Source organism: Melanerpes formicivorus, unplaced genomic scaffold (assembly GCF_026170545.1).
Source record: "Melanerpes formicivorus ecotype bairdi unplaced genomic scaffold, bMelFor1.0.p_v2 SCAF_118, whole genome shotgun sequence".
In the NCBI taxonomy this organism is placed as follows: domain Eukaryota; kingdom Metazoa; phylum Chordata; class Aves; order Piciformes; family Picidae; genus Melanerpes; species Melanerpes formicivorus.
The window spans coordinates 790,943-817,188 of NW_027142470.1; the positions used below are offsets into that span (position 1 = coordinate 790,943).

Sequence of the window (26,246 nt, forward strand, 5' to 3'; positions counted from 1 at the left end):
ACAGATGAAATGCTTTAGTTCAGGATATGTTTCCTTCTGACAGCTCCATGGAAAAAAACTATGCTGTGAAAGACAGATTTCTGGCAGACAGGGAATACAGAGACACCCTGGCTGCTGGATATCCTATCCCAGAATCCCAGCATGGTGATGGTTGGAACAGACCTCTACAGATCATCCAGTCCAAGCCCCCTGCTCAAGCAGGGAACCCACAGCAGCTTGCCCAGCAGCACAATGGCCAGGAAGGGTTGGAAGCTCCCCAGAGAAGGAGACTCCACAACCTCTCTGGGCAGCCTGCTCCAGGCCTCCAGCACCCTCACACCAAAGAAGTTTCTCCTCCTGTTCAGATGGAACCTCCTGCCCACTGCCCCTTGTCTTGTCACTGGGCACCACTGATAAGTCTGGCCCCAGCCTCTTGCCCCCCACCCTTCAGCTCTTGCTGAGCATTGCTCAGATCCCCTCTGGGGCTGCTCCTTTCCAGGGTCAACAACCCAGGGCTCTCAGCCTTTGCTCCTCACAGAGTCGTCAACATCTTTGTAGCCTCCCTGGACTGTTTCCAGTAGTTCCTTGTCTCTGTAGAACTGAGGAGCTCAGATCTGGATGCAATACTCCATATGTGGCCTCACCAGGGCAGAGTAGAGGAGGAGAAGAACATTCCATGACCTGCTGGTCACATGCTTCCTAATGTCCCTGGGGAGACCACTTGGCTTTCTTGGCCATGAGGGCACACTGATGGCTCACAGGGAGTTGCTTATCCCCCAACAATCTCAGGACCCTCTGGGAGCTGCTTCCCAGGAGGTCCCTCCTCACCTGTAATGCTGCAGGAGGCTGTTCCTCCCCAGGTGCAGGACCCTACTCTTGACCTGGTTGAACTTCAAGAGGTTCCCTCCAACCACTTGTGCTGAGTGGCAACATGGCCTGATGAGGTGTCAGCCACTCCTCCCAGTTTTCTATCACCAGCAAACTGGCTGAGGTTCCACTCTGTCCCATCATCCAGGTCACTGATGAAGATGTTGAACAAGACTGGACACAGTCCTGACCCTTGGGGAACACCATGAGCTACACAACCTGTGAGCCAGGAGCCACAGATGTGCACTGAGAGGTCACAGCTGGCAGAAGAGTGAATCTTTACCACAGCCCTAAGCTGAGCTCACCCAAGGCTGTTGTTTGCAGTTACTGCAGGTGGAAGTAGCTGCTGCCATAGAGCTGAGACTTTACAGTGCCAGTTGTTATCAAACAGCTTCTTCTGCCCATCCTCAGTGTGACTGGAGTGGGCAGGCAGCTGTGCTCCCAGTGCCAGCACTTCCTGCCCCACCAAAATCCACAGTGCAAAGACAGCAGGGAGCTATAGCTTCACCAGCAATGCAGCAGGAAGTTTTCTGCATGGTGACATGGAGGTGACATCAGCTCTACCAGGGTCTTACCACCCACTTCATACAAAGAGAAACTACTCAAGGCTTGTCCAGAGCATCCTCCAGAGCCAGAGCTCCAGACTGGAGTCATTCCTGAAAACAGCACTTCCCAGGCCAGCCTTGCTTGGGAGTTTTTGTTTCTACCTAGCCAATATTTAAATGCCTGGTTTTAAAAGGCTCAAACCCAAAAACCCCACCCAACATAAAACCAACCTGGATTTGTAAACAAGCCTGAATGTCAAGGAGACACTGCCAGAATGTTCCTGCAGCATCTTTCCCCTCTGAGGGCTCTCACTCAGCTCTCACTGGTTAATAAAAGCCACAGAAGATTGTTTGAAAGTCACCTCCTGCATTCCAGGTCCTGCACCAGAATAAGACAAAGACCTGAAATGTGTCCAGTTCTGGGCTCCCCAGTTCAAGAGGGATAGGGTTACACTGGAGAGTCCAAGAGATGCTGAAGGCACTGGAACATCTGTCTGGTGAGGAAAGGCTGAGAGATCTGAGGCTGTTGACCCTGGAGAAGACTGAGAAGGGACTTTATCAATGAGGTTGTGGAGTCTCCTCTGCAGAGATTCCAAACCCCCCTGGCCATTATGCTCCTGGGAAAATTGCTGTGGGTGCCCTGCTTTAGCAGGGTGCCTGCTCTGGATGATCTGCAGAGCTCCCTTTCAACCTCCACCATGCTGGGATTCTGTAAAATTAGCTTTTCCTTTCTCAACTACACAGCAGCTATTTAGTTTAATCATTAAAAAGCTGTCCATCATTAACCTTCCCTACAGGCAATATAACAACTCCACAGATTAAGCTGTAAGAGAGATATTTACACTGCTTTTAGGACCAGGATAACCCTCTGAAGGTGGCTTTTTAGCACAAACTTGGCACCAGCCTTTCCTGAGCACAGGGTGCCAGCAGGCTCCTTTGCTGACAAAGATCAGACACTTCAGGAAACCCAGGGCCAGTTCTCTACTCCTGCAATCAGCCACAACAAAGGATTTTATTCTTCTTTGAGGCCTATCATACTTACAAAAGGAAAGCAATAAAAGTTTACAATCATTCCCCAAACTAGCAGGAACAGGAGTGGATTAGGAGTCGATGCTTGGAGTTGGGCCCAGCATTCACGAGGAGCCAACAGCAAAGGGAGGACTTCGGTTACTTGGCTGGGATGAGAAGCTCTGGCTGCTTGCGTGGGAGAGAAGGTCAAACAAACTGGCCTGAGATAAAGTGTGGTAGTATTGGACTCTGCCCTCAGGTTTTAAACCCTGCTCAAGCACGAGGCAGTTCAACCTCTCTGCTTTTCCAGCCCACACCAGGTCAGTACCGCAGGGACTCCAAGCAGGGCTGCGGCACCGGCATGGAACAGTCTTGACCTCTAAGTCACTCCGAGGGCTGGAGGGTGGGGTGACCTTTTTGCCTTTTTACTAATTTAAACCTTTTCTCCAGGGCAGACTTACTCAAGCTAGAAGCAATTCACACACAGGAAGAGCTGCTGGTAGCTGCTGTTCGTTAAAGGTCCTTCAGCTGGCCATGTCAGACAGATCTGTCCCCACCTCCCTGGGAGGATACCTGCAGTACTCCACAGGTGGAACATGGATGGTGAAACCATTCCAAGTCTTCCTCCAGCCCTCTCCCAGAGACAAAAGCTTGAGTTCCTGCCAACCCCATGAGGAGTCTCCTGGAGGACCTGGAGCAGCAGGGTAGGACCAACAGCCCACACTGTACCTGCTGCTGGGAATTGTAATCGAAGAGTCCCACGGTGGCCGCGGCCGAGTCCACAGGTACTTGAGTGCCAGAGTAATCAAACTGCAGGGGCTCCATGCCAACATGCTCCATGGGATCCAGTGGGACGCTCTGGGATTCAATGTTGGAGAAGTCCTCCACGGGCTTGGCACCGTTGGTACTTGCCAGCTGGGCTAAACCCTCGGATCCATTCTGGTTTGGACCCAGCAGATCAACTTCACTGGCAGAGTTCTGGCAGTTACCAGGCGTGCGGCTGCGTGGAAAGAGAAACTTGTCACCGACACCAGCCACCAGCACCAGCCACCAGCACCCACCAGAGCTGCTGCTGGAGGTGATCAAGAGGGAAAACAGAAAATTCCCCACATGAACTCTACAGAACAATTTCTGTATTGATACAAGACAAACAAAAAAGCCCCCCCCACCAACCCCCTGCCTCAAAGGCCTCTTGCTCATGCATCTATCTGCTGATTATTAAGCAGGAGATGCTCTGGCACTGCAGCTGCCTGTTGCTCCCCACACGAGAAGGATGTGGAACTGTTGGAGAGGGTCCAGAGGAGGCCATGAAGATGGCCACAAGGCTGGAGCACCCCCCTTATGGGGACAGGCTGGGAGAGATGGCATTGTTCAGCCTGGAGAAGGCTCCAAGGAGACCTTAGAGCAGCCTTCTGTACCTGAAGGGAGCTACAGAAGAGCTGGGGAGGGACATTTGACAAGGGCTGGAGTGCCAGGATGAGGGACAATGGCTTGGAGCTGGAAGAGGGGAGATTTGAGACTGGAGATGAGGAAGGAATTGTTGAGGGTGAGGAGACACTGGAACAGGTAGCCCAGGGAGGGTGTGGACACTTCATCCCTGCAAGTGTTCAAGACCAGGCTGGATGAGGCCTTGAGCAACCTGGGCTATGGGGAGGTGTCCCTGGCTGTGCCAGAAGGCCTGGAGCTGGATGATCTTTGTTGTCCCTTCCGACCCAAACCATTCTGTGATTCTATGAATCTATGAACATAAAAGAACTGGACTGGAGTGGGAAATGGCTGATCTCAAGGCAAGGCACAGCAGTGTGCCCTCACAACAGTCACTTGGCTTTTCCAGCTCCTTACTCATCACAGCAAGGAGGTAAAGCCTGTGAGAAGCACACATGCTCTGATTACATCAACAGCCATTTCAGGAGGCTTTCATCTCTTGAGAGATCTGAACAAGCCCAAAACCCCAACAAGAACCAAGACCAGCACACAAGCAGAGCTGACACCTCCAGCAGGCACTGCCACAGAAATCCCACCCAGCTTCACTGAAACCAGGGGTGAAAATAAACTCAGCTGACAATATTCAGGAGGTCTGCACAGACTGGAGCTGTCAGATGCTATCCTCCCAGGGGTTCCCTCTGTACCTTACAACATACTTATGATGCTGCCTCAATCAGTCAAAGGCTTTTTCACTCCAGCATGGAAAACTTTCCAAAAATGTAAATCATAGAACAGTTTGGGATGGAAGGGACCTCAGGTATCATCTACTCCAATCTCACTGCCAGGGGCAGGGATGCTTCTCAACTAGACTTGGTTGATCAAGGCCTCATCCAGCCTGGATGCAAAAACCTCCAGGCAGGAGGCTTCCACCACCTCCCTGGGCAACCTGTGCCAGTGTCTCACCACCCTCACGGCAAAGAACTTCTTCCTAACATCCAATCTGAATCTACCCATTTCTAATTTGTTTTCCATTCACCCCCAGTCCTATCACTCCCTGACACCCTACAAAGTCCCTCCCCAGTTTTCTTGTACCCCCCTTAAAATACTGGAAGGCCACAAGAAGGTCTCCTGGGTGCCTTCTCTTCTCCAGACTGAACCCCAACTCCCTCAGTCTGTCCACACAGGAGAGGTGCCACAACCTCCCTGGGCAACCTGTTCCAGAGTCTCACCACCCTTGTACTAAAGAAAACTGAAGCTCCAATCTAACCCTGCTCTCCCCCAGCTTCAAACCATCCATGGAGGGGTTGTGGAGTCTCCCTCTCTGAAGATATTCAAAACTTGCCTGGATGCATTCCTGTGTGATCTGGTGTAGGTGCTCCTGCTCTGGCAAGGGGTTGGACTGGATGAGCTTTCGAGGTCCCTTCCAGCCCCTGAAATTCTGTGATCCCCCCTTGTCCTGTTGCTAGTATCATAGTATCAGTCAGGGTTGGAAGGGACCACAAGGATCATCTAGTTCCAACCCCCCTGCCATGGGCAGGGACACCCCACACTAGATCAGGCTGCTGGAGCCTCATCCAGCCTGGGCTTAAACCCCTCCAGGGACCGTGGCCCCAACCACCTCCCTGGACAACCCATTCCAGGGTTTTACCACTCTCATGGTGAAGAACCTCCTCCTCACATCTAGCCTGAATCTCCCCACCTCCAGCTTCATTCCATTCCCCCTAGTCCTATCACTACCTGGATATTCTGAGAAGTCCCTCCCCAGCCTTCTTGTAGCCCCCTTCAGATACTGGAAGGCCACAATTAGGTCACCTCAGACACCCTCATGTCCCTCTCCAGCCTTCCTGTAGATTCCCTTCAGGTACTGGAATCCAGCTCTAAGGTTCCCCTGGAGTCTTCTGCTGGCCAGGCTAAACAAGTGTGACACTGCCCAGCTGCTAACCCGCACTGCACCCACCTGAAGTCTTTGACGTCGGCATCGATTCCGTTCTGCACAGGCAAACCATTTGTCTTGTCCATCACATCCCCCTCCTCCTTCAGATCTCCTAATTTGTCACCATCAAACGTGCCCTTATTTTTCTTGTCTCCTTTCTCATTCTCATCGTTCTCTGCATCCCTGGGCCCCTAAGCAAGAGAGACATTACTTTAATAAGCTTTGTTTTCAGAGCAGCTTCGCTTTGATTCCAAGACGGTAGCAAATCAAAGCCCACAGGTCAGAAGAAAAGCCAGGCCCTTGCAAACACTAGCTCTTAGAAATGAAAATGTAAGAAAGCAAAAGAGTTAATCACAGTCAAAGAGATGAGGGAATTGCTTCTCACTCTTCCCAGAGAGCTCTTCAGCCCTTTGGTTTCTTCCGTTCGGGAATCCTAACTCTGCTTCTTGGGCTCGGAAAATCCCACCCCAAAAGAATTTGAAAGAAAACTTCTCCAAAGCTTCTTCCTCAGTGGGACTTGAGCACTCCAAACTAAACCCAGGGACTTGGACAGCAAGTGCTCAAGGGGTGCAAACTGAACCAGCACCTTTCCAGAAGCCACTGGTTCAGTGCCAAAGATGCAAGAACTGACAGGACGAGCACACGGTGTTGGAGCAGCAGAGAATCAATCGGGTTCTGGGGGTGCACTGCTGTGATTTGCAGAGTGAACTCCAAAGTGCAGCTCACTGAAGAGCACTCAAGTCAATCACCAGCTTGATCACTGCTTCCTATCAACCTAAAGAACATTGTTTGGGAGGAATAAGGAAGCCAAACTGAAAGATAAAAAGAAGGGAGGAAAAAAAAGGCTTTCTGTTCTGTTGAGCGTTTGAGGAGCGGTCCTACATCTGCAGCAGCGCTGCCCTTAATGTCTGTGTTTTGTTTCAGCTGGGAGAAGAATAAAGGGTGATTATGCCAGAGGCAGAGTTCTGAACAACAAAAGGGAGAGGAAAAACAACATAATTTATGATAAAAAGCAGCAAGGGGCATGCAAACATATTTATCAGAGAGTGCTTTGGTGCTGTCACAAAGACAGACATTCAAACCCTGTCTTCCACTTCATTGGAGGGGAAAGGACTCAGCAGAGAGCAGAGCATTTGAGCCTTGTATCAGCTACATCACTCTCCTCTCCAACTGGAGGGGGAGTTTCCCCACCCTCATTTAGAACAAAAAAAAGATAATTTTGAAAGCAATCATCTTCTGATGCTTCTGAAAGAACATCAATTGGTGTTTCCATGATATTGAAGGGCAGACTTGCTAATGCCAACTGGAAATCCAAATGTGGAGCCCAGTTCTCACCCCACAAGGTGCCATTCACCAAGTGGCACCCTGCATTCCAGAGCTGGCACACTGACTGGGGGTGCTTCAGAGCAGGTACTTCTCTGACCCTCAAGCTGGGTGATAAATTGGCTCCTTCCACTGATTGTTCATCTCTCCAAACCATCTTTCTTAGGCCCAGGGTTCAATGAGGTTATGAGGTGCCCGCTAATGAGGGACAAAAAATCAAGTAGATGGATGAAGGAAACCACAAACCAGCTCCCTGAGGAGACCAGCACTGCAGCCTGACAGGAACAAACCTGCTCTACTTAGAGGGGTATTGATGATTCCTCATCTAGCACTTGGCCAGTGAGGCAGATCTGAGCTGCAGCCCCATTTCCCTGCTACAGGGATGGGGCCCTGATTAGGCCTCTCTCCCTTAGATCTGCGGCAGCAGCCACTGTGCTCCCTCCCCCACCCCACAGAGCACAGTGACGCTCACCACTGCTCCACAGGGAGCCATGTAGCCTTCAGCACAGTCCCCAGCTAGAGTGGCTTTTGGAGCTACTGCACCTTTCTAGTATCATTGCAGGGAGCTTTTTGTTCTTAGCCAGCAACAAAGCAGCCACACACTCACGCCAAGCCCACAGCTCTATCTGCACACCTCAACAGTGACAAGCTCAGCTGGGGTGGCCCTGCTGGGGTGCTTCAGAAGCAGGGAAGGTCAGCAGCCTCCACATCCTGAGCACCCACCACATCCCCTGTGTCAAGGAGAATGGTTAAACTGTGAGCCTCCCCCGTAAGCCAGCTAAACTAAGAGCAAATGAAAGAGAGAGGAAAGCTCAGCCTTTAGGGATGGATTAACAAACAAACAAAGCAAGCAGCAAATGGAGAACAGAACAGAATGGGAACTGAAATGTCAGAATTGGGCACACTTACAAATCCTCCTTTCCTTAGGCAGGAGTCTCCAGGAGATGAGCTCAACACATACTCCACCATGCTAACTCCAAGTCCTCCACTCTCTGACCGTGGTGAAAGCACTGAGTTGACTTCACTATTCACATGAAAGCCCTGACCAGGTCTTCTCTGAACCATAATTGGTTGGGAAACAGAGTGATCTGGAACAAAAAGATGTGTCATTCTTAGCAGTAGTTCCAACTACTCCAAAGAGCAAGTCATTACATACATACTCTAGGTCTTGACTGTACTAAATGTGCCAGCCAGACTCTGAAGTGCCAGACTCTACTGATGCTTTCCTGGAGGTAGTAAAATCTGGAAACCTACAAGTGATAACTGCATTTACAGTTTAAAATCACAGGAATCCCACCTCCAAGTAAAGGCTGCAATTAACCCCCCCAAAAAAAAAGTTTTGGTGTTCAGTTAAAGTAGAACTTTTGATTTGAGGTAGTATAGTCTTGGTTTGTCATTGAAAGCATCATCACACCCTCACACTGCTTTGCTTGGTCATATCAGCTGTCATCATCCCCTTAGCTGATATTTCATGTGCTCTTCTTCATCCCCTGTCCTACTGCATCAGCTCCATCCCTTTTCCAGCCCTGGAGTGTGAGGGTTTGAGATACAAACAGATCAGAACAAGGATGGATCCTTACTAGGAGAGGCTGAGAGCCCTGGGGCTGTTGAGCAGCCTGAGAGGGGATCTGATCAATGCTCAGCAAGAGCTGAAAGGTGGGTGGCAAGAGGATGGGGCCAGTGGTGCCCAGTCACAGAACAAGGGGCAAAAAACTGGAACCCAGGAGGTTCCATCTGATCAGGAGGAGAAACTTCTTTGGTGTGAGGATGCTGGAGCAGGCTGCCCAGAGAGGTTGTGGAGTCTCCTTCTCTGGAGAGATTCCAACCCCCCCACACACACAGCCACTGTGCTCCTGGGCAAGCTGCTGTGGGTGCCCTGCTTTAGCAGGGGAGCTGGACTGGATGATCTCCAGAGGTCCCTTCCAACCCCACTGTGCTGGGATTCTGTGACTCTACCTCCTTACAAGTAGCTGACTGGGCAGAAGAAAGCAACCCCACATCCCAGCCAGGGGAGGGAAGCTGCTCTCTCTGCCCATGGCTGCAATAGTCAGTGAGTCAAAAATAACAGGCAGCAGCTCCAGTTAGTCACCAGGGGAGGGTGGACAGGTCATGCAATGCTATCAGTGCTGCAGTTTACAGAGCAGGCATGAACAGTCAGGAGAAGTCACTCTGTTCTGTGCTTGCTCCTGGCTACCCTTCCCTGCCTTCTCCCTCAAGCCAGCACAAGCATCTATGTGCCACAAAGTGCAATGGACTAGGCAGATTTTTGGGGAGGTAAAGAAAAAAAAGCTAGTTTTAACCCTGCTCAATTCCCCAGCAGGTTTCATTGCACTGCTGCATGACCACTGTCAGCAGCAGAAGGGGAGGAAAGGCATGGCCTGCATGGGACAGGACTGCTTGGTCTAGCGGTACTGGCTTTAAATGCTTCAGAACTACAACTCTGAGGCAGGGTGGTGAGGAACCTAAGCCATTCAGGAGGACTGCAGTGCACACTGTGCACACAGACAGGAAAATGGATGGAGCCAAGGGCTTCTCAGAGAAAATCAAGTGCCATTATTTCCACTGTCCATGGAACAACCCAGTCTCCTGGCCGAGGACACTTCCACACCCCACCTCCAAATTGTGCTCCTTGCTCCGGGGCAGTGACCTGGAGCTGTTCTCTTCCCTTCAGATGAGCAAAAGGGGAAACTCTGACTTGCCTGACTCCCAGAGAGAAGTGCAAGCCAGGGCTGAGGAATAAAGGCTGTAAGGTGCACAGGATTAATGGAGAATAAACAAAGGAAGCAATGAGACGAAGGGCTTTGACTCATGGAGATTTGTGACCAGTCAGCTAAGAGGTTACCTCCCCCACATGTCTACCCAGCCTGTCTGCTGGATGCAACCAGCCCAGCAAGAGAGGCACAGAAGGAGAAAGTCTCCTCCAGGGCTGCTGCTGCTGCTCAGAGCCTGGTTCAGCCCTTTAATCCCCTCTCAGCCCGTATCACTACAGCCAGAGACAAGTTGTGGCTGAGGGCTGGGTACAGGCTCTGCTCCACAGACCACTGTGGACAGGGAAGTCAGGCAGCAACTCAACCCCCCCCCCCACCCACCCTCAGGCTCCAGCTGGACTGCAGGAGCCAGCCCATCAGATTCTGAGCAGCTTTATCCCCTCTCCACAGCCACTGTGCCATTTCAATACTCAAAACTGCCCTTAGCACTATCCCAACACCTCCACCCTGAGAGCAGAGATTTTTCAGCAGGAAACCAGCCCCTGCCCAGCAGTGAAGCTGCTGTAAATCACAGCTCCCCTCAGCTGCAGCTCAGGGTAGCTGTCTGGAACTACAGCAGGCAGGCAGCAGGGTTTAAGGAGCATCTTCATTACCCAGAGAAAAGGAGCAGCACAAGGTCAATGGGATTTGGGGCCACTGAGCTAAACCCAACTTTAAATTCAAAACCAGAGACAGTCTCTGATCCAAGGACAAAATTCTTAGCAGATCAACTTCAACATTACTCATTTACAACATTTTTTCCCCCTTTTTTGAACAGAATGGTGTTGGGGTTTGCTTGGTTGGGTGAGGAGTTAAAGAACTCGTGGGATTGTTTGAGGGGGGGAGGGGAGGGTGTTCCTGATCTTGTTCTCCAATCTCTCTGTTCAAACTCCAGAGTAACTCATCCCAGGGCAGAAAAATCCAGCAGGAAGTCAAAATGGATGCTTCAATAGCAGCCTGAAGTTGTGAGCAGGCAACCCAAAGGCTCACAGCTCCATACTGGGCAGGCTTTTTTGGAAGTGTGGAGATTGTTTTGAACTGTGCCACAGAGCAATGCACCTTGCTTTCTGTCTTATAACCCAGATGCCTCTAAGATCATCTTTTTGAAGCTGGCATCCACCTGCCCAGTGAAGCTGAGTAGAGGAGTTGCACATTTCTGCATCCAAGCCCCAACTAAAGGAAGGAAATAACAGAGCTACCTGATGTTCCCCAAGCACTGTCTCTCCACTGATCTCCCAGAAATATCCCTTTTGGTCCATCTTTGCTGGAATCATCAGATTCCCAAAACTTTTTACCAGGCAACAGCTGCTGCAATTAAAAAGAAAAACAGAACAGAAAACATAGAAAAACACAAAAACACAAACAGAAACAAAAACAAAGCATGATTAAAAAGAAGTCGAAAATGCCAACATAAACCGTAAGCGTCTCCCTCCTAAACAAATCAATCATCAAACACAAACCAATCCATGCTTCAGCATCAAAAGGTTTATACCTCCTCCTGGGCTGAAAGCCACCCAACAGCTGAGGGAGTGACTCAGTCTCCACAATCTTCTTGCATTCCTCAGTGGGAGCCCCACACATCAGCACACACACACACACACACTGCACAGAAACGTTCTCCAGCCTCTCCCCACGACAGCTACTTGCAAGGGAAAGAGCAGCAGCAAAGCCCTGCTCTGATCACAACATTCCCAGAGCTTCATTTTGAAAGGGGTTACAGGAGAGCTGGGCAGGGACTCTGTGCAAAGGCATGGAGTGACAGGATGAGGGGCAATGGCTTCAAACTGGAAGAAGCTGGATGTAGATGAGACATTGGGAGGAAATTCTTCCCCGTGAAGGTGGTGAACAGGTTGCCCAGGGAGGTTGTGGATGTCCCCTCCCTGGAAGTGTTCAAGGCCAGGCTGCATGAGGCCTGGAGCAACCTGGGCTCATGGAAGGTGCCCATGGCCTTGGCAGGGTCTTGAAACTAGATGATCCTTAAAGTCTCTTCCAACCTAAACCTTTCTACGATTCTATGACAGTTTCCACCTGAGCCACAAGGGTACCTCTAAAGCTACCCAGCACCCACAGCACTAAACCCCTACCCTCCAGCTACTGAGGTTCTGCTGCTGGCAGGGACAGATTAGCTCAAGAGGTGCCAAGAGCTCTCACTTATTCTATGACTGCTGAGGACTCTTCAAGCTAGGAAGGTTATTTGTAAACACTAATGAGAGTGAACAGTTCTGGGCCACTGCACCTGCCACGCATCTACTGCTCTGACTGGATGAAGAGAAAGATGTGCTGAGAACAAGATGGGAAGTTACTGCCGGCCTCCATGGATCCAAGGAAGACTGCCCTAGAGTTCAGAAGATGGCAGGAGGAACCAAGTGCCCCATTTAGCAGCTGTACTTAGAAAATATCAGCTTCACCCAGGAAACACCTGCTGGGTGGCATGTGCTGTGGGGAGGGGAATTTCAAGCCCTCCTGAAGCACCTTGGATGGGAAGCACACAGCCTTTAAATTCACCAAAGAGGGAACAACAGAACATCACAGCAGCTGAACAAAATAAACAGCCCTGCCAGAAGGAGCTGGAAGATTTCTGTTTGAAATGACCACAAGCCAAACAGGAGCCACCAGGTTAGTTGGTGTCTCTTGTGTTAAGAGGGTTGGTAACTTCATTTCTTTGGACAACCTGTTCCAGGTTCTCACCATCCTCACTATAAAGAAGGTCTTCCTTGTTTCCAAGAAGTCTCTCCTCCTTTTCCCTCCAGTCAAACATTTGTTCAAAACACTGCCTCTGAGGAGGAGAACTTTTCAGTACAGAGACACCAAGCCCCTCTTTTCCCCAGTTCTTCAGCATCTGGCACACCACCACTCATGCCTGATCTCCTTATCTTGCACACAGTCTGTCCAAGCAAGATGATGTAATTGGCTGGTTTCTGACCTCCAAAGGTATCCTGTTTCGGTTTCAATCCGTTTCAGCAGCAAGTCATTTCCACCTAAAGCTCTCTCTGAAAGGTTCAAATTCAGCATTCAGACAGCATTTTAATCTTAGCACCAAGCTTCCTCTGGGCTTTCATTGTCTTCCTACTGAGAGGACAGGACTCAACTTGTTTGAGAGTTAAAAGCCTCTCAAAGCACCGAGTAGAAAACACAGTGTGTTCCTCAGCTGCTACTCCTCTATAGCCAGAAGAACAAACCCCAGCAGCTAGCAGCATGTCACTCACTTTGAAATGTGCTGAGGACTTTAGGATTTAGTAAACACAGCGTGGGACTGCTGCTGAGTGCCTCCACTGAACGACAGAAGCAGGGAAACTCACATCACACTCCCCTTGAATGCACTCCAAAAATAAGTGTGGACAACTCTAAGGACAAGAGGCCCCAACAGAGTTTCAACACAGACCGACCAACCTGTTCCTCCCTCTGCACCGTGGGGTGAGACTGAGGAGGTGGAAGCCAAGGCACTGCTCTCTAGTATTTAGACACAACCACACCTCAGGTCTGTCACCTTTCTTTTTTAAGCTCCTGTCATCCCCATAGAGCTTAAAATGCAGCTCCTCCATTCCTGCTGCTGCCACACAGCAAAAAATCACTGCTCTGCTTCTCAGCCCATGGCAGGAAACTCTGAAGGAGCGATCTGGAGCCACTGACACAACAGTGTAGCTGCAGCTAAACACTTCTCATTTCCTTTCCTTTTCACACAGTCTGGTCTACAGTCACACCTCAAAGGATGAGAGGGGCCTGAGCTTGCAGAAGGGAGACAGGGAATTACGGAATGGCTTAGGTTGGAAGGGACTTCAGAGATCATCTACTCCAAACCCCACTGCCATGGGCAGGGACACCTCTTGACAAATTTGGTCGATCAAGGCCTCATCCAAGCTGGTCTTGAACACCTCCAGGGAGGAGCCATCCACAACCTCCCTGGGCAACCTGTTCCAGAGTCTTGCCACCCTATTACCCAAGAACTTCTTCCTCAGATCTACTCTAAACCTACTCTCCCTGTCAGGTTCAAACCATTCCCCCTTGTCCTGTCCCTAGACACCCTCATGAAAAGTCCCTCTCCAGCCTTGCTGTAGGATCCCTTCAGCTACTGCAAGTCAACTAGAAGGTCCCCCTGGAGTCCTGTCTTCTCCAGGCTGTACAGCCCCAGCTCCCTCAGCCTGCCCTCACAGCAGAGGTACTCCAGCCCTTGGATCATCTTTGGGGCCCTCCTCTGGACACACTCCAACAGTTCCATGTCCTTCTTATGCTGGGGACACCGGAACTGGACAGAGTATTCAAGGTGGGGTCCCACCAGAGCAGAAGAGCATTTTCTTTTCAAGGAAAGAGCAACCTCTAGTTTACAAGAAAGATTAAAACTCCTTTCACAAGCTCCTGAGTTTCCAAAGCTTTCACACTTTTCCTGATAGGCACAAAACAGCAAGAGCGAATTCTCCACTGCTGAAATTTAGTTCTGCTTTAAGGTAAGAGGCAAAATGGAACTGAAGCAAAGAAAATTAAAAAATCAAGTCCAATGCAAACCTAAATCTCGAAAGCAGCACAGGAAAGGGCAACAGGGAGCCCAGCAGCTGCCTGGAAAGTACAGGCACAGCAACAGGTAACTTGCAAACTCATGCTAAAACCTGAAGTGGCCACATGTAAAGGTTTGGCAGCTGCTCTTCAGAGAAGCCCTGCTGCAGGGCACTGAGCTGAAGCCCCCTTCTCAGTTCAAGCACTCTGAGGCAGTCTCTCTCTTGGGTACTATCACAGTGATAACCAAAGCAGATTCTTTCCTTTCCACCAGGGTAAAATTTCCAAGACATCTCCAAGCAACAGCTCCAGCAGAACCCAGAGTAAGGCCACGCTTTGACTGTCTTAAGCAGCAACCCCAGCACAAGTACATCCCAGAGTGTCCCAGCTGTCAGAGCACATGGCTCCTCAAAGCCCCTCTGTAGGCAGAGCAACTTTTTGCAGGTCCATGATGTAAACTGCTTGGAGCCCTTGCAAAGAGCAGCCTCCAAATCTGGCTGCTGAGAGGCCTCAAGAGACAAGGGCAGAAATTTGCAACACCCCCATGAGCACTCCTGGACACCACAAGGGGAGTATCTTACACCAGTGTGGCCTGCACAGGGTGCTGTCTCACACAGCACTTCCAGGTCTCAATTATAACAGAACTCTACACTGAAGATGTGGGAAGGGACATCCACAGTCTTGAGGCACCAGGTCCAGCCACACTGGCTGCAGCTGCCCGAACCAGGCACCCACTCCTAACTAGATGGGAAAGGAACCTGCCCAGGAACACATGTCCATAACCACAGCACCACACTGTGCTGTGAAGCAGAATGGACAGACTGAGCTTTCATTTGTATTCTGCTTGCTCCTTTAAATCAGTATTTCAATTTTCCTGACCATACAACAACCTGAGTCACTACCACAAAAGGCAGCAAGACCACTAAGACCTCCAAGGTCATCAAGTCCAACTGTCAACCTAACACAGAATCACAGAAGGCACTGGGACCCTCCAAGGTCATCTTGTCCAACTACCCTGCAGCCAGCAGGGACATCTCCAATTAAATCAGGATGCTCAGGGCTCCATCAGCTTTGACCAAAGATGGGGCCTCAACCACATCTCTGGGCAGCCTGTTCCAGTCTCTCACCACCCTCACTGTGAAGAGCACCCTCCTGATGTCCAACCTAAATCTCCCCTCTTCCAGCTCAAAGCCATTGACTCTCATCCTATCACCAGAAGCCCTTCTAAACAGTCCCTTCCCAGCTCTTTTACTCCCTTCAGGTACAACAAGGCTACACTAAGGTCTCCCCAGAGCCTTCTCTTCTCCAGGCTGAACAGCCCCAACTCTCCCAGCCTGTCCCCACAGGGGAGGTGCTCCAGCCCCTTGATCATCTTTGTGGTCTCCTCTGGACCCACTCCAGTAGGTCCATGTCCTTCTTGTGCTGGGGGACCCAGAGATGGACACAATACTCCAACACTACCATGGCCATTAAATCATGTCCCAGAGTGCCATGGCCACAGGTTTCTTGAACACCTCCAGGGATGGGGACTCCACCACCTCCCTGGGCAGCCTCTTCCAATCCCTGACCACTCTTGCAGCAAATAAAGTTTTCCTCATATCCAAGCTAAACCTCCCCAAGTGCAACTTGAGGCCATTTCCTCTGGCTGGAGAGCAGCTTGAGACCAGGGTAGTCCCCTGTACTGCTTCAACTCCCCTCTACCCTTTCTAATGGGTGAAAACACCAAGACCCTCAAGGCTCCAGCACCTTCTTAAGGTTTTCTAGTGAATCACAGACAAGAAGAGACTAATTCTACCACTCCTTATATAGGGCCCACACAGCTCTTGGACTGCACAAACAGCTCAAAATCTGCTCCCTGTAGTTTAACCTTTCCCCCCACCACCATAGAAGCACAAAGTTTATTCCTGGAACCTCTGTCCCACAAGCAGAACTAAAATAAAACATAAAAGGTTTATCTGACAGCCAGGTTCCAGACTTATCTGACAGCCAGGTTCCAGACACTGGGAAGGGGAAAGACTGAAAGCCAGCATTAACAGATGGCAGTGGGGGGCCTTCTTGTGTCATTACTGCCCCAACCAAACTGGAGGTTTAACGAGCAGTAATCATCTGAACTCAATTAAGCAAGAGGCTGCCAAGAGGAGGAATTGCTCCTCAGGGAAAGTTGTCAGTTGCAATGGAGAGGGAAAAAAAAAAAACAACACCAAACCCAAAGTGATTTTAAGTGAGGATCATCCATCAGGCTGGAAATGGAAAAGAACATTGCAGCAGTTTAGTCTAGTTTAGAACTGGACTTGTTTGTTTGTTGCTCAGTTTTATTAAAATTGACCCTATCCAGTATGAAAATAATCCCTCTAAGCCCTCTTAGAGAGGACTTAAAGAGTTAGGGTAATATTCAATCCAGCAGAGCAGGGAGGAAAGGACAATTCACACATCACCAAAAGCAATTCGACAATCAACATATAGATCCCACTGAGATGGGATTATAAATTAGGCAAATTAAGTAAACTGATCCCCTCCAGATAAGGCAAATATGAAGATAAAAGCAACCATCTGTGCTGCTGGAGAACTGGGGTTATCTGCAGCAACAGGTAGGAGAAGGCAGAGCCTGTATTTACAAGTCCCATTTGGGCAGCACCGCAGGTTTACAAACACCGAGATGTTATCTCCCCTCGAAAAATGGTGCCATCTAAAAGCCAAACAAGATAAGGGAGGCTGAGCACACAAGCAGCAATCCCAGCTGGAGTGCCACAGCAGCTGGAGGGCTGCTGCAAGGCCAGCTTTGCTCCCCCGCCCCCCCCCCCCCCCCCCGGCCCAGGCAGCTCGCAACAGGCTCAGGGAGTTCCGCTGGTGCACAGGAGGCTCTGAGAGCACCCAAAAAACGAGGGGCAGGATGAAGAATGGGAATAGAGAGGGGAAAAAAAATCTAGTCTGCCAGGATGCTGAGGAGTTAAATAGCCTACTTTCACTGACCCCACAGCCATAAGTTGTCTCTTGGCAGCTGCCAGCAGCCGCCCAACTGTCCCCTGGTGTGGCCTTAAAATCGCAGAGTGGTGGAATCGCTTTAGAGCTGCAAAAGAGCTTTTCCAGGTCCAAAGGCTCCCCTCAGCCTCCTTTTCTCCAGGCTGAACAACCCCAGGTCTCTCAGCTGCTTCTCCCCAGCCCTGTTCTCCAGACCCTTCACCAGCTCTGCTGCCCTTCTCTAGCCCCTCTGTGTTCTTCTAGGAGTGAGGGGCCCAAAAGTGAAGCCAATATTCAAGGTGTGGTTTCACCAGTGCTGAGTACCAGAGGACAATCCCTCCTCTACTCCTGCTGGCCACACCATTTCTAATCCAGGCCAGGATGCTGGTGGCCCATCCTGGCCACCTGTGCACATGTTGGCTCATCTTCAGCCACTGCTGACAAACACTCCCAGATCCTTTTCCACAGGGCAATTTCCAGCCACTCTGTCCTAAGCCTGGAGCCTTCATGGGGTTGCTGTGACCCAAGTGCAGCAGCCAGTACCTGGCCTTGTTGAACCTCATTCCACTGACCTCAGCCCACTGATGCAGCCTGTCCAGGTCCCTCTGTAGAGCCTCCCTACCCTCCAGCAAATCAAGACTCACACCCAGCTTGCTATCATCTGCAAATTGAGTGAGTGTGCCTCGATCCCCTCATCTAGATCATTGATAAAGATGTTGAAGAGAACTGGCCCCAATACTGAGGCCTGGGCTAGCCCCAGTTCAAGTTCTCTCAGCCCCTGCTCCGAGCCATCCAGACATGCCAGCCTGGCCTGCTGCAGCACCCTCACAAACGTGGCTTCAATCCTCCCTTTTGTCATGCTGCTAGCACCTGGTAAACTGAAGGGAAAGACGCCTGAACAGAAACATGACCCCAAACTGTCAATACTGCCCAGCTGCCAATGAATCACCAATTTCTGAGAACACAGCAGAGGTGCCAGCAGCAGCAGAGCAGTCAGAGGGCGGAGTTTCTTGGCTTGGTTTCCGTTGGGTTTTATTGTTAACCCAGACAGAAGATTGGTCTAAGCCAAATGTCACAACTGCTCTGCTTAAAAACAAGTGCTGGTCACCTGGGGAGGCAGAGGCTTATCTAGGACCCAACCAACCTGGACATGGTGAACCATGTCCCACCTCAGTGTTTGACAGTCAAGAGCTCTGCCACCATGAGGCATGGGGGTGGCAGATGGTTTGGGATGGAAGCAACCTCCACAGGTCATCTAGTCCAACCTCCCTGGTTAGCCAGTCAGACCTACACTAGACTCCAGAAGGGACAGCAGCAGACAGCAGTGATGCAGTGCTCATCAGATGAAGTATTTCTTAGCAGCACTTCACTGTTACCCCCAGTACTCATACTTCATATCTTTGGGCCAATTCTTTCTATTTTTGAAGTACCTACCAGTTGTCTCACATCTTTCTGTCCCTACTTTCCTCCCACTCTCCTGGATTAAGTTACAGCCAGCTCCTCACCCAGCTGCTCTCCCATTCTAGACTTATCTCACAGCACAACCTACCACCAACCCAAGAATGCTGCCACAGGTCAGAATGCCTGCAGTGCTCTGATGACAAGGACAAACCACCTCGCTGCCCCTCTGCACTCTCTGCTGTCCCAAAAAGACACTGCAGGGGTCTTCAGCACTGCAGAGCTACAGCTGCACCTAAATCGGGGCCATCTTAGATATCAATCCAGGCTGAAGGATGGAGACTGAGAGCAGCCCTGCAGAAAAGAACTTGGGGGTGCTGGTGGGTGAGAAACTGGACAGGGGCCAGCAATGGGCACTTGCAGCCCAGAAGGTCAATGGCAGCCTGGGCTGCACCTAAAGCAGTGTGGCCAGAGATGGAGAGAGGGGCTCCTGCCCCTCTGCTCTAGGGAGATCTCACCTGCAGTGATGTGCCCAGCTATGGGGCCCTCAACATAGGAAGGAAATGGACCTGATGGAATGGGCCAGAGGAGGCTACAAAGATGATCAGAGGGCTGGAGCACCTCTGCTATGAGGACAGGCTGAGAGAGCAGGAGTTATTCAGCCTGAAGAAAGGAAGGCTCAGAAAAGACTTAACAAAGGCCTTCCAGTGCTTGAATTGGGCTACAAGAAGGCTGCAGAGGGACTGTTTTCAAAGGTTGCAGTGACAGGACAAAGGACAATGGTTTGAAATGAGAGAAGAGCAGATTTAGATTGGAAGTTAGGAAAAAGTTCTGCACCATGAGGGTGGTGGAACACTGGAACAGGTTGCCTAGGTTGGAACAGGTTGAGGCCCCATCCCTGGAGGTAATATTCAAGGTGAGGCTTGACAAGGCTCTGAGCAACCAGATCTAGTGGAGGATGTCCCTGCTGAGTGCAGTGGGGTTGGACTGGATGACCTTAGGAAGTCCCTACAAACCCAAGTCATTCTATGGTTCAATGAAAGTGACCTTCAGAAGGTCACTTTCACCATTACTGACCATGTTCACTTAGCAACAGCCCAAATCTTTCCCATTTTAGAGCAGGCCAGGAGGGGATTCTGTGGTTCTTCTTTTCAACCTCACCCTGGGGAAGGTGTTGCACTTCCACCTGCACAGCCAGTGAGGGGGGTACAAGGTTGGCTCCTGTGGGGCAGGGTGGGATTTGGAAGTGATAAAGCACATGGAGGTTGTGGGAGGGTTTAAACTCCTCCTAACCTCCCCAGATTAGGATATCTGCTCCTCACTTCTTCTTATCTACTGCACTGTCAAAATCCAGCTAAGAGACAGAAGTGTTTGAGCCCTTTAAAACAAACCTCTGGCATGATGTCTTCAGAGACAGAAACTCCTTCAATCACTAAGATTATGATGGTGTTGCTTACTAAGCAGCAAAAATCCCCACCAAGATAAAAAGATGCACTGAATGTGTAAACTCTTTTCCTCCAGGTTTTCCCCCTGTCAGCTCAAGGTAAGAGATCACTGACACTTTCTGCAGGTAAGGCTCAGAAGACACAAGATCAAGCAACACAAACCAACTTCACTCTTTGCCTCATGTATTTCACACAATATTTTTTTCTCACTGTGTTGACTTTCTCCATTATTTTCCTTCATGTTCCAGGAGTAGGAGGAGGGGAAAAAAATTCATGAGTGCCTTCCTTGCTAAGGCATCTGAACAACAGACAGAGCTCGCTGCACAAAATCAAAGTCCATGGCCGAAGAACATGGTACTGAAAGCCAGCAGCACATCCTGTGGGATCTCTGTTTACACAGTGCTGTATATCAGCCAGCTGGATCTGTGCTGGACACCTCAGGAAACACAAGGAAAACTCAATGGATAGGAAAGGAAACTGTGGCAGAGGTTGTGGAGTCTCCTCTGGATGCTTTACCAGGAGAGGCTGAGAGAGCAGGGGCTGTCAAGCCTGGAGGAGAGCAGCCCCTGAGAGGACCTGAGCAATGCTCAGCAAGAGCTAAAGGACCTGTGGGGAGCAAGAGACTGGGGCCAGACTCTTGTCAGTGGTGCCCAGTGACAGGACAAGGGTCAGGGGGCATAAACTGGAACCCAGGAGGTTCCATCTGAAGAGGAGGAGAAAATTCTTTGGTGTGAAGGTGCTGGAAGCCTGGAGCAGGCTGCCCAGACAGGCTGTGAAGTCTCCTTGTCTGTGGAGCTTCTAACCCCCCCGGCCATTGTGATGCTTGGCAAGCTGCTGTGAGTGCCCTGCTTTAGCAGGGAGGTTGGACTGGATGAGCTCCAGAGGTCCCTTCCAACCCCATCACACTGGGATTCTGCAGCTGATGGAGAAAAACAACAAGAGAACCAAGCAGCAGTGTCTTAGCTTAAAGGGTGAAATGTCCCCTTTCCTGGAAAAACATGCATGTGGCAGTTTTGGGGAAGCCCAGTGATAAAATGATGGCAACTCTAAAACTTTCTGCATCACAGTTACAAGAAGGGGGGAAAATAAAAGGTGAGTCATCAGTGGAAGGTAAACCTCACATCCTCCAACAACCCAACCCCAAATTCACTTCTCTCAAGAAATGGCTAAACAAGAGTTGGTAAAACTCAGCATTACTTAGCAATGTCAAGCAGGAGCCAGGCCCTTTCTGTGGTGTTCCTGTGACAGGACCACAAGCAATGGGCACTAACTGCAACACAGCATGTGCCATCTGAATAGGAGGAGAAACTTCTTTGGTGTGAGGGTGCTGGAGGCCTGGAGCCCAGAGAGGTTGTGGAGTCTCCTCCTGTGGAGACTGACAAGGTCCATCTGGATGTGTTCCTATGTGATCTGCCCTAGGTGACCCTGGCTTTGGAAGGAGGGGGTGGACTGGATGACCTCCAGAGGTCCCATCCAACCCCTACCATTCTATGATTCTTTGAATACCTTCAGGCACTTGAGCTGATGTGATCCAATGCCCTGGTAAGCATGAAACAAGTGCTGCAGTTCTCTATCAGTAAATGAATGTCTTGTTCAAGTTGAGGTGGGGAAAAAATACTATTCCCAGAACACTCACAGCCCCCTCATTCCCATGGCACACTTCAGATGGAGACACATCAGCTGCTTTCCAGCAGTGTTTTTTATGTCATGTTTTTTCCCCTTTGTAAATCATTTTCATCTCTCTTAGTCAACAGGCTCAGTGGAGGTTAACATAACCTGGAGAAACAGAGATTTTTCCTAGCAGCTCCTGGGGGATTAAAATGCAGCTCAGTGATCTGATCTTTCAGAGGAGCAAGGAGAGAAGGGTAATGAGAGGAAGAAGTTAAGCTGCAAACACCAGGAATTCCCTGAGGTCTTTCACCTGAGAAAGGCACCTTCTGAATCCACCACCCAACAACCCCAGCCTGCCATTTTCTCCACCACATTTAACTTTTGGGTGCTAGGGATTTAATGCTTTTTTCAGCCTGGTTCAGAAGCCAAGTAACAGAGACAGGAATGGGCTAAACATGGAGAAAAATTACCTAGTCTGAGCTTGCCAGTCAGGAGCTCAAAAAGGCAGGCTCTGCAAACAGAGCTGACCTACTGTACCTTAACAGCCTCCTACAAGGGATGATTTTCTCACCTCTGTTCTCCCACAAGCTTCTGAAGGGACTATGAAGAAAAAGGCAACAGGGCAAAGAAAAGAAGTGTTTACAGCCAACTTCAGCCCAGAGTAGAGAAGGCTCCAAGGAGACCAAGGAGTGCCCTTCCAGTGTCTGGAAAGGGGCTACAAAAAAGCCAGACTCTGACAAGGGTTTGTGGTGACAGGACAAGGGCCAAGGGCTTTGAGCTGGAAGAGGGCAGATTGAGGCTGGAGATTAGGAAGAAAATCTTTAGAGTGAGTGTGGGGAGACACTGGATCAGGTTGTCCAGGGAGGCTATGGATGCCCTCTCCTTGGAGATGTTCAAGGCCAAGTTGAAGTCTAGTGGAAGCTGTTCCTGCCTATGGCAGGGAGGTGGGAACTAAGTGATCTTTAAGGTCCCTCCCAACCCAAACCATTCTATGAGTCTAGGAACTTCCAGGAACCTAACAGCCAACTGCAGCAATTTGCTATTCTTTCAAGTCACCTTAAAAATAGGTAAATTCTGTCTTTACAAAGAAAACCAAAGTCCAGCTGCCCCAAAGCTGTTACCTCCTCCCTGCACTCTGACATTAAAATAACTCTGCAGTTAAAACTGAAGAGCCTATTATCTGCCAGCACCTGCCGGCCCCTTTGAGCTGTCCCAAGCACTTAGCACCTCTGCAGCCCCTGCTGATGTTCCCCAGCTATTTGAACCGTTAAACACGGTCCTGTGCTTTGTGACAAGAGCCAAAAGGTGGCCAGGAGTGGAAACAGGGCAGCAAACAATGCCAGACAACTTAACTCCACAATATTATGGGGTCTGAGATCACTGGATCCCAAAATAACCACGCTCCAAGTATTGTACCACTTGTCACAAGACATATTTCTAGGTCGTCTTTTTTTTTCACAGCCACCCTTCTGCTGTTTGATGATACAACAGGTGGGGACTTAGCTGTTCCTCCTGCTGAGACATATTCCAGCCTGGCAGGTGTTTGTTTTGTTCAAGCACACACACACACACAAACACACAGGCTTCACAGTCACAATGGACAACTCTCGAGTTCAGAATCATTCCAGCAGGCTCCAAAGCTCTTTCTGCCCCTCCTTTCCCCCCAGCCCTCCCCACCCAATGCAGCTTTATTCCTGTAGGCCTTTCACTTACCTCTCCCATAGCCCGTCCTTCCAGAGCAAGTGCTTGGAAATCATGATTCAGCTCATCCATGGAACGCACCTATTCACAGATGGGCAAGAAAAAGAGAGGAGGAAATGCTTGTAGTTGGTGTTCTTCACAATAATCACAGCTCACAGCAACTCTGAGACAAACATATGACAGCACAGCACGAGGTTACTGAGCTCCAACAGGTGACTTACCTTTGAAGACTCCCAGAAGCTACAGAGTTTATAGTCAGATTCATGCACAAACGAAAAAGGAGCAATTGCTTTTAAACCATCCAAAGTCTAACACAACCACACTGGCTGAGTGTGTTGCAGAGGCTAATATTTCACAGTTGAGCTGCATGACTCCAAGTGAGGCACTCAAGGCACAAGCCAGTTGGTATCATCTCCTTGCAGGTGAAAAGCAAGTGATGGCAAACAGACAATGGTAGGAACAAAAGGCAGATTAAATGGAACAAGACCAAAGAGAGCAAGCAATGCCTTCAAGTCAGTCACTAATTTAAGTTATTGAACCCACAGCAATCAGAGAATCAGACAATCATTAAGGTTGGAAAAACCTCCAAGATCACCCAGCCCAGCCATTAACCCAGCAGTGCCAGGTCACCACTGATCCATGGCCCTCAGCACCACATCTACACAGCCTTGAAACCCCTGCAGGGATGCCGAGTCCACCGCTGCCCTGGGCAGCCTGGGCCAGGCCTTGACAACCCTTTGGGGGCAGAAATTGCTCTTCACATCCAAGCAAATCTTCTTCAGGGGCAACTTGAAGCCATTTCCTCTTGCCTTATGGCTAGTTACTAGGGAGAACAGACCAACCCCCACTGGGCTCCCACCTCTATTCAGAGAGTAGTAGAGCCAAGTCTCCCCTCACCCTACTCTTCTCCAAGCTGAACTCCAAGTCTCACAGTCAGAATCCAGAAGCACACAAACCATGGTGCAGAACACTGAAGTAAACCAACAACATACTGTGGCCTTTTCCTTACTCCCAGGAAGCTGCTGGTGCATGACACAGCAGCCACACAGCCCCATGGCTCTGCTGGGGCCCAAAGCTTGCCACACACAAAAGGACAAGACAGGGTGAAACTGCCCTTCCAGACTCTCTACAGCAGAGCTCAGGCACTACAGGAGCAAAGGGACAGGCCAGGAGGTGACAGTGGCCTTTCTCACCTGGAGGGCCTGTAAGGATCCATTTCCCTGGGGAGCTGGGCCATTCTCTGCTTCTGCTTTGGATCTGATTCAAAGCAGCAGCAATTTAACTGTCAGCTAAGTCAGTCAGCTGTGTTGAGGATGCATGAAAACACATCTGATTTTCATTCCCAAACCTCTTCTAGAGATGTCCCTGCAGATGCAGCCATGAAGCACACGTGCAGAAGCAAAGGGGAAACCCAGCTATGGACTTGAGGACAAAGCACAGGAGCTCAGCCACACGCTACAACTCACTCAGTTCCTGCCCTCCTCAGGTAACAGCCTCGGATCAAAGCAGGGCTTGCTACACCAGCCACAACCACTTATGGTGGCACATAAGCAACACTACACACCTCCTACTCCATGTTTACACATTCCCTGCAGCCCAGCTGCTCTGCTGGGATCCGCAGTTCTGCTAGAGTAAGGAGCTGGAGGGGTGAGGGGGGAAGGCACTTCTGTACGAGTAACTCCCAGCTCCATTCAGTGCAGAGCTTTCTGGGCTCTTTCTAATCCCACAGTTTAGTCATGTCACCACTGAAGACATGACAGGAGATGTGGAGGACAAGGGAAGGAGCCCAGTGATACCCAGTGGGTGATTTATTGGACCAGAAAAACCTGGTGTAGATGGTAAGGTACCTGCAGAGCTCCATGCTGTAAGTGGCTGTACCACATTTACTGACCTTAACCCTGACTCCTCATACTCCTGCCACTGCTTCCAGCAGAACCACATCCAAATTTTCCTGTGACTACACTTCACTGCTAAGACAAGATCCAACAGACCTCACCCAGGAATAGCAGATGTAGAGAGGGCACCACAGATAACCTCCAGACGTCTCCTCCGGCCTGTGACAGCACAGCTTTGCAGGCAATTAGTAGTGCATTGTTAAATTAGCTATCACCTATTTCTGCCATTTGCAAATCCCCAACAGCCAGCCACTTGAAGGACATGCATCTCTTGGAGCAGGTCCAGAGAAGGCCATGAAAATCAGCAGAGGGCTGGAGAACCTCCCCTAAAGGGATAGGCTGAGAGAGTTGGCATTGCCCAGACTGGAGAAGGCTCCAGGAGATTTTAGAGCAGCCTTCCAGTAGCTGAAGGGGTTCCAGGAGAGCTGGGGAGGGACTTTTGACAAGGGCTGGAAGTGACAGGATGAGGGACAATGGCCTTGAGCTGGAAGAGGAGAGATTGAGATTGGAGATGAAGAAGAAATTCTTTATAGAGTGAGGGTGGGGAGACACTGGAACAGGTTGCCCAGGGAGGTTGTGGATGCCTCCTCCCAGCAGGTGTTTGAGGCCAGGTTGGATGAGGCCTTGAGCAACCTGGGCTGCTGGGAGATGTCCCTGTCCATGGCAGTGGGGTTGGAACTGGATGAACTTTGAGGTCCCTTCTAACCCAAACCATTCTATGATTTTATGATCATCTATAAAAGCACAGTATCTTCTCCTTGCTAGATCTCACTCAAAGCTGTATTCAGTGACATCTCCATCTTTCACCTCCTGCAGTGGCACTTATTACACCAACCAATAGCACAGAGAGCAGAAACAGGACTCCATCTTCCAAAAGCTACAGCACCAAAGTCCTACTTTCCTGTCAGCCCCATCTCCCAGGG

At 50.1% G+C, this 26,246-nt stretch overlaps 1 protein-coding gene across 9 annotated transcripts in view; it reads right to left on the reverse strand.

The window, feature by feature from the left end:
• Window positions 1-26,246, reverse strand: part of PUM1 (pumilio RNA binding family member 1) — a 96,578-nt gene that overhangs the window by 49,255 nt on the left and 21,077 nt on the right. For 6 of the 9 annotated variants that reach the window (XM_068167480.1, XM_068167478.1, XM_068167477.1 and 3 more), the window contains 5 exons: window positions 23,441-23,509; window positions 11,027-11,135; window positions 7,990-8,168; window positions 5,782-5,948; window positions 3,129-3,399 (listed from right to left, as the gene is read on the reverse strand). In XM_068167480.1, the coding sequence (XP_068023581.1) occupies window positions 3,129-3,399; window positions 5,782-5,948; window positions 7,990-8,168; window positions 11,027-11,135; window positions 23,441-23,500 (786 nt within the window). In that variant the 5' untranslated portion in view covers window positions 23,501-23,509. The remainder of the gene's footprint in view (window positions 1-3,128; window positions 3,400-5,781; window positions 5,949-7,989; window positions 8,169-11,026; window positions 11,136-23,440; window positions 23,510-26,246) is intronic. The other 3 variants (XM_068167481.1, XM_068167482.1, XM_068167474.1) reach the window with 1 other exon arrangement.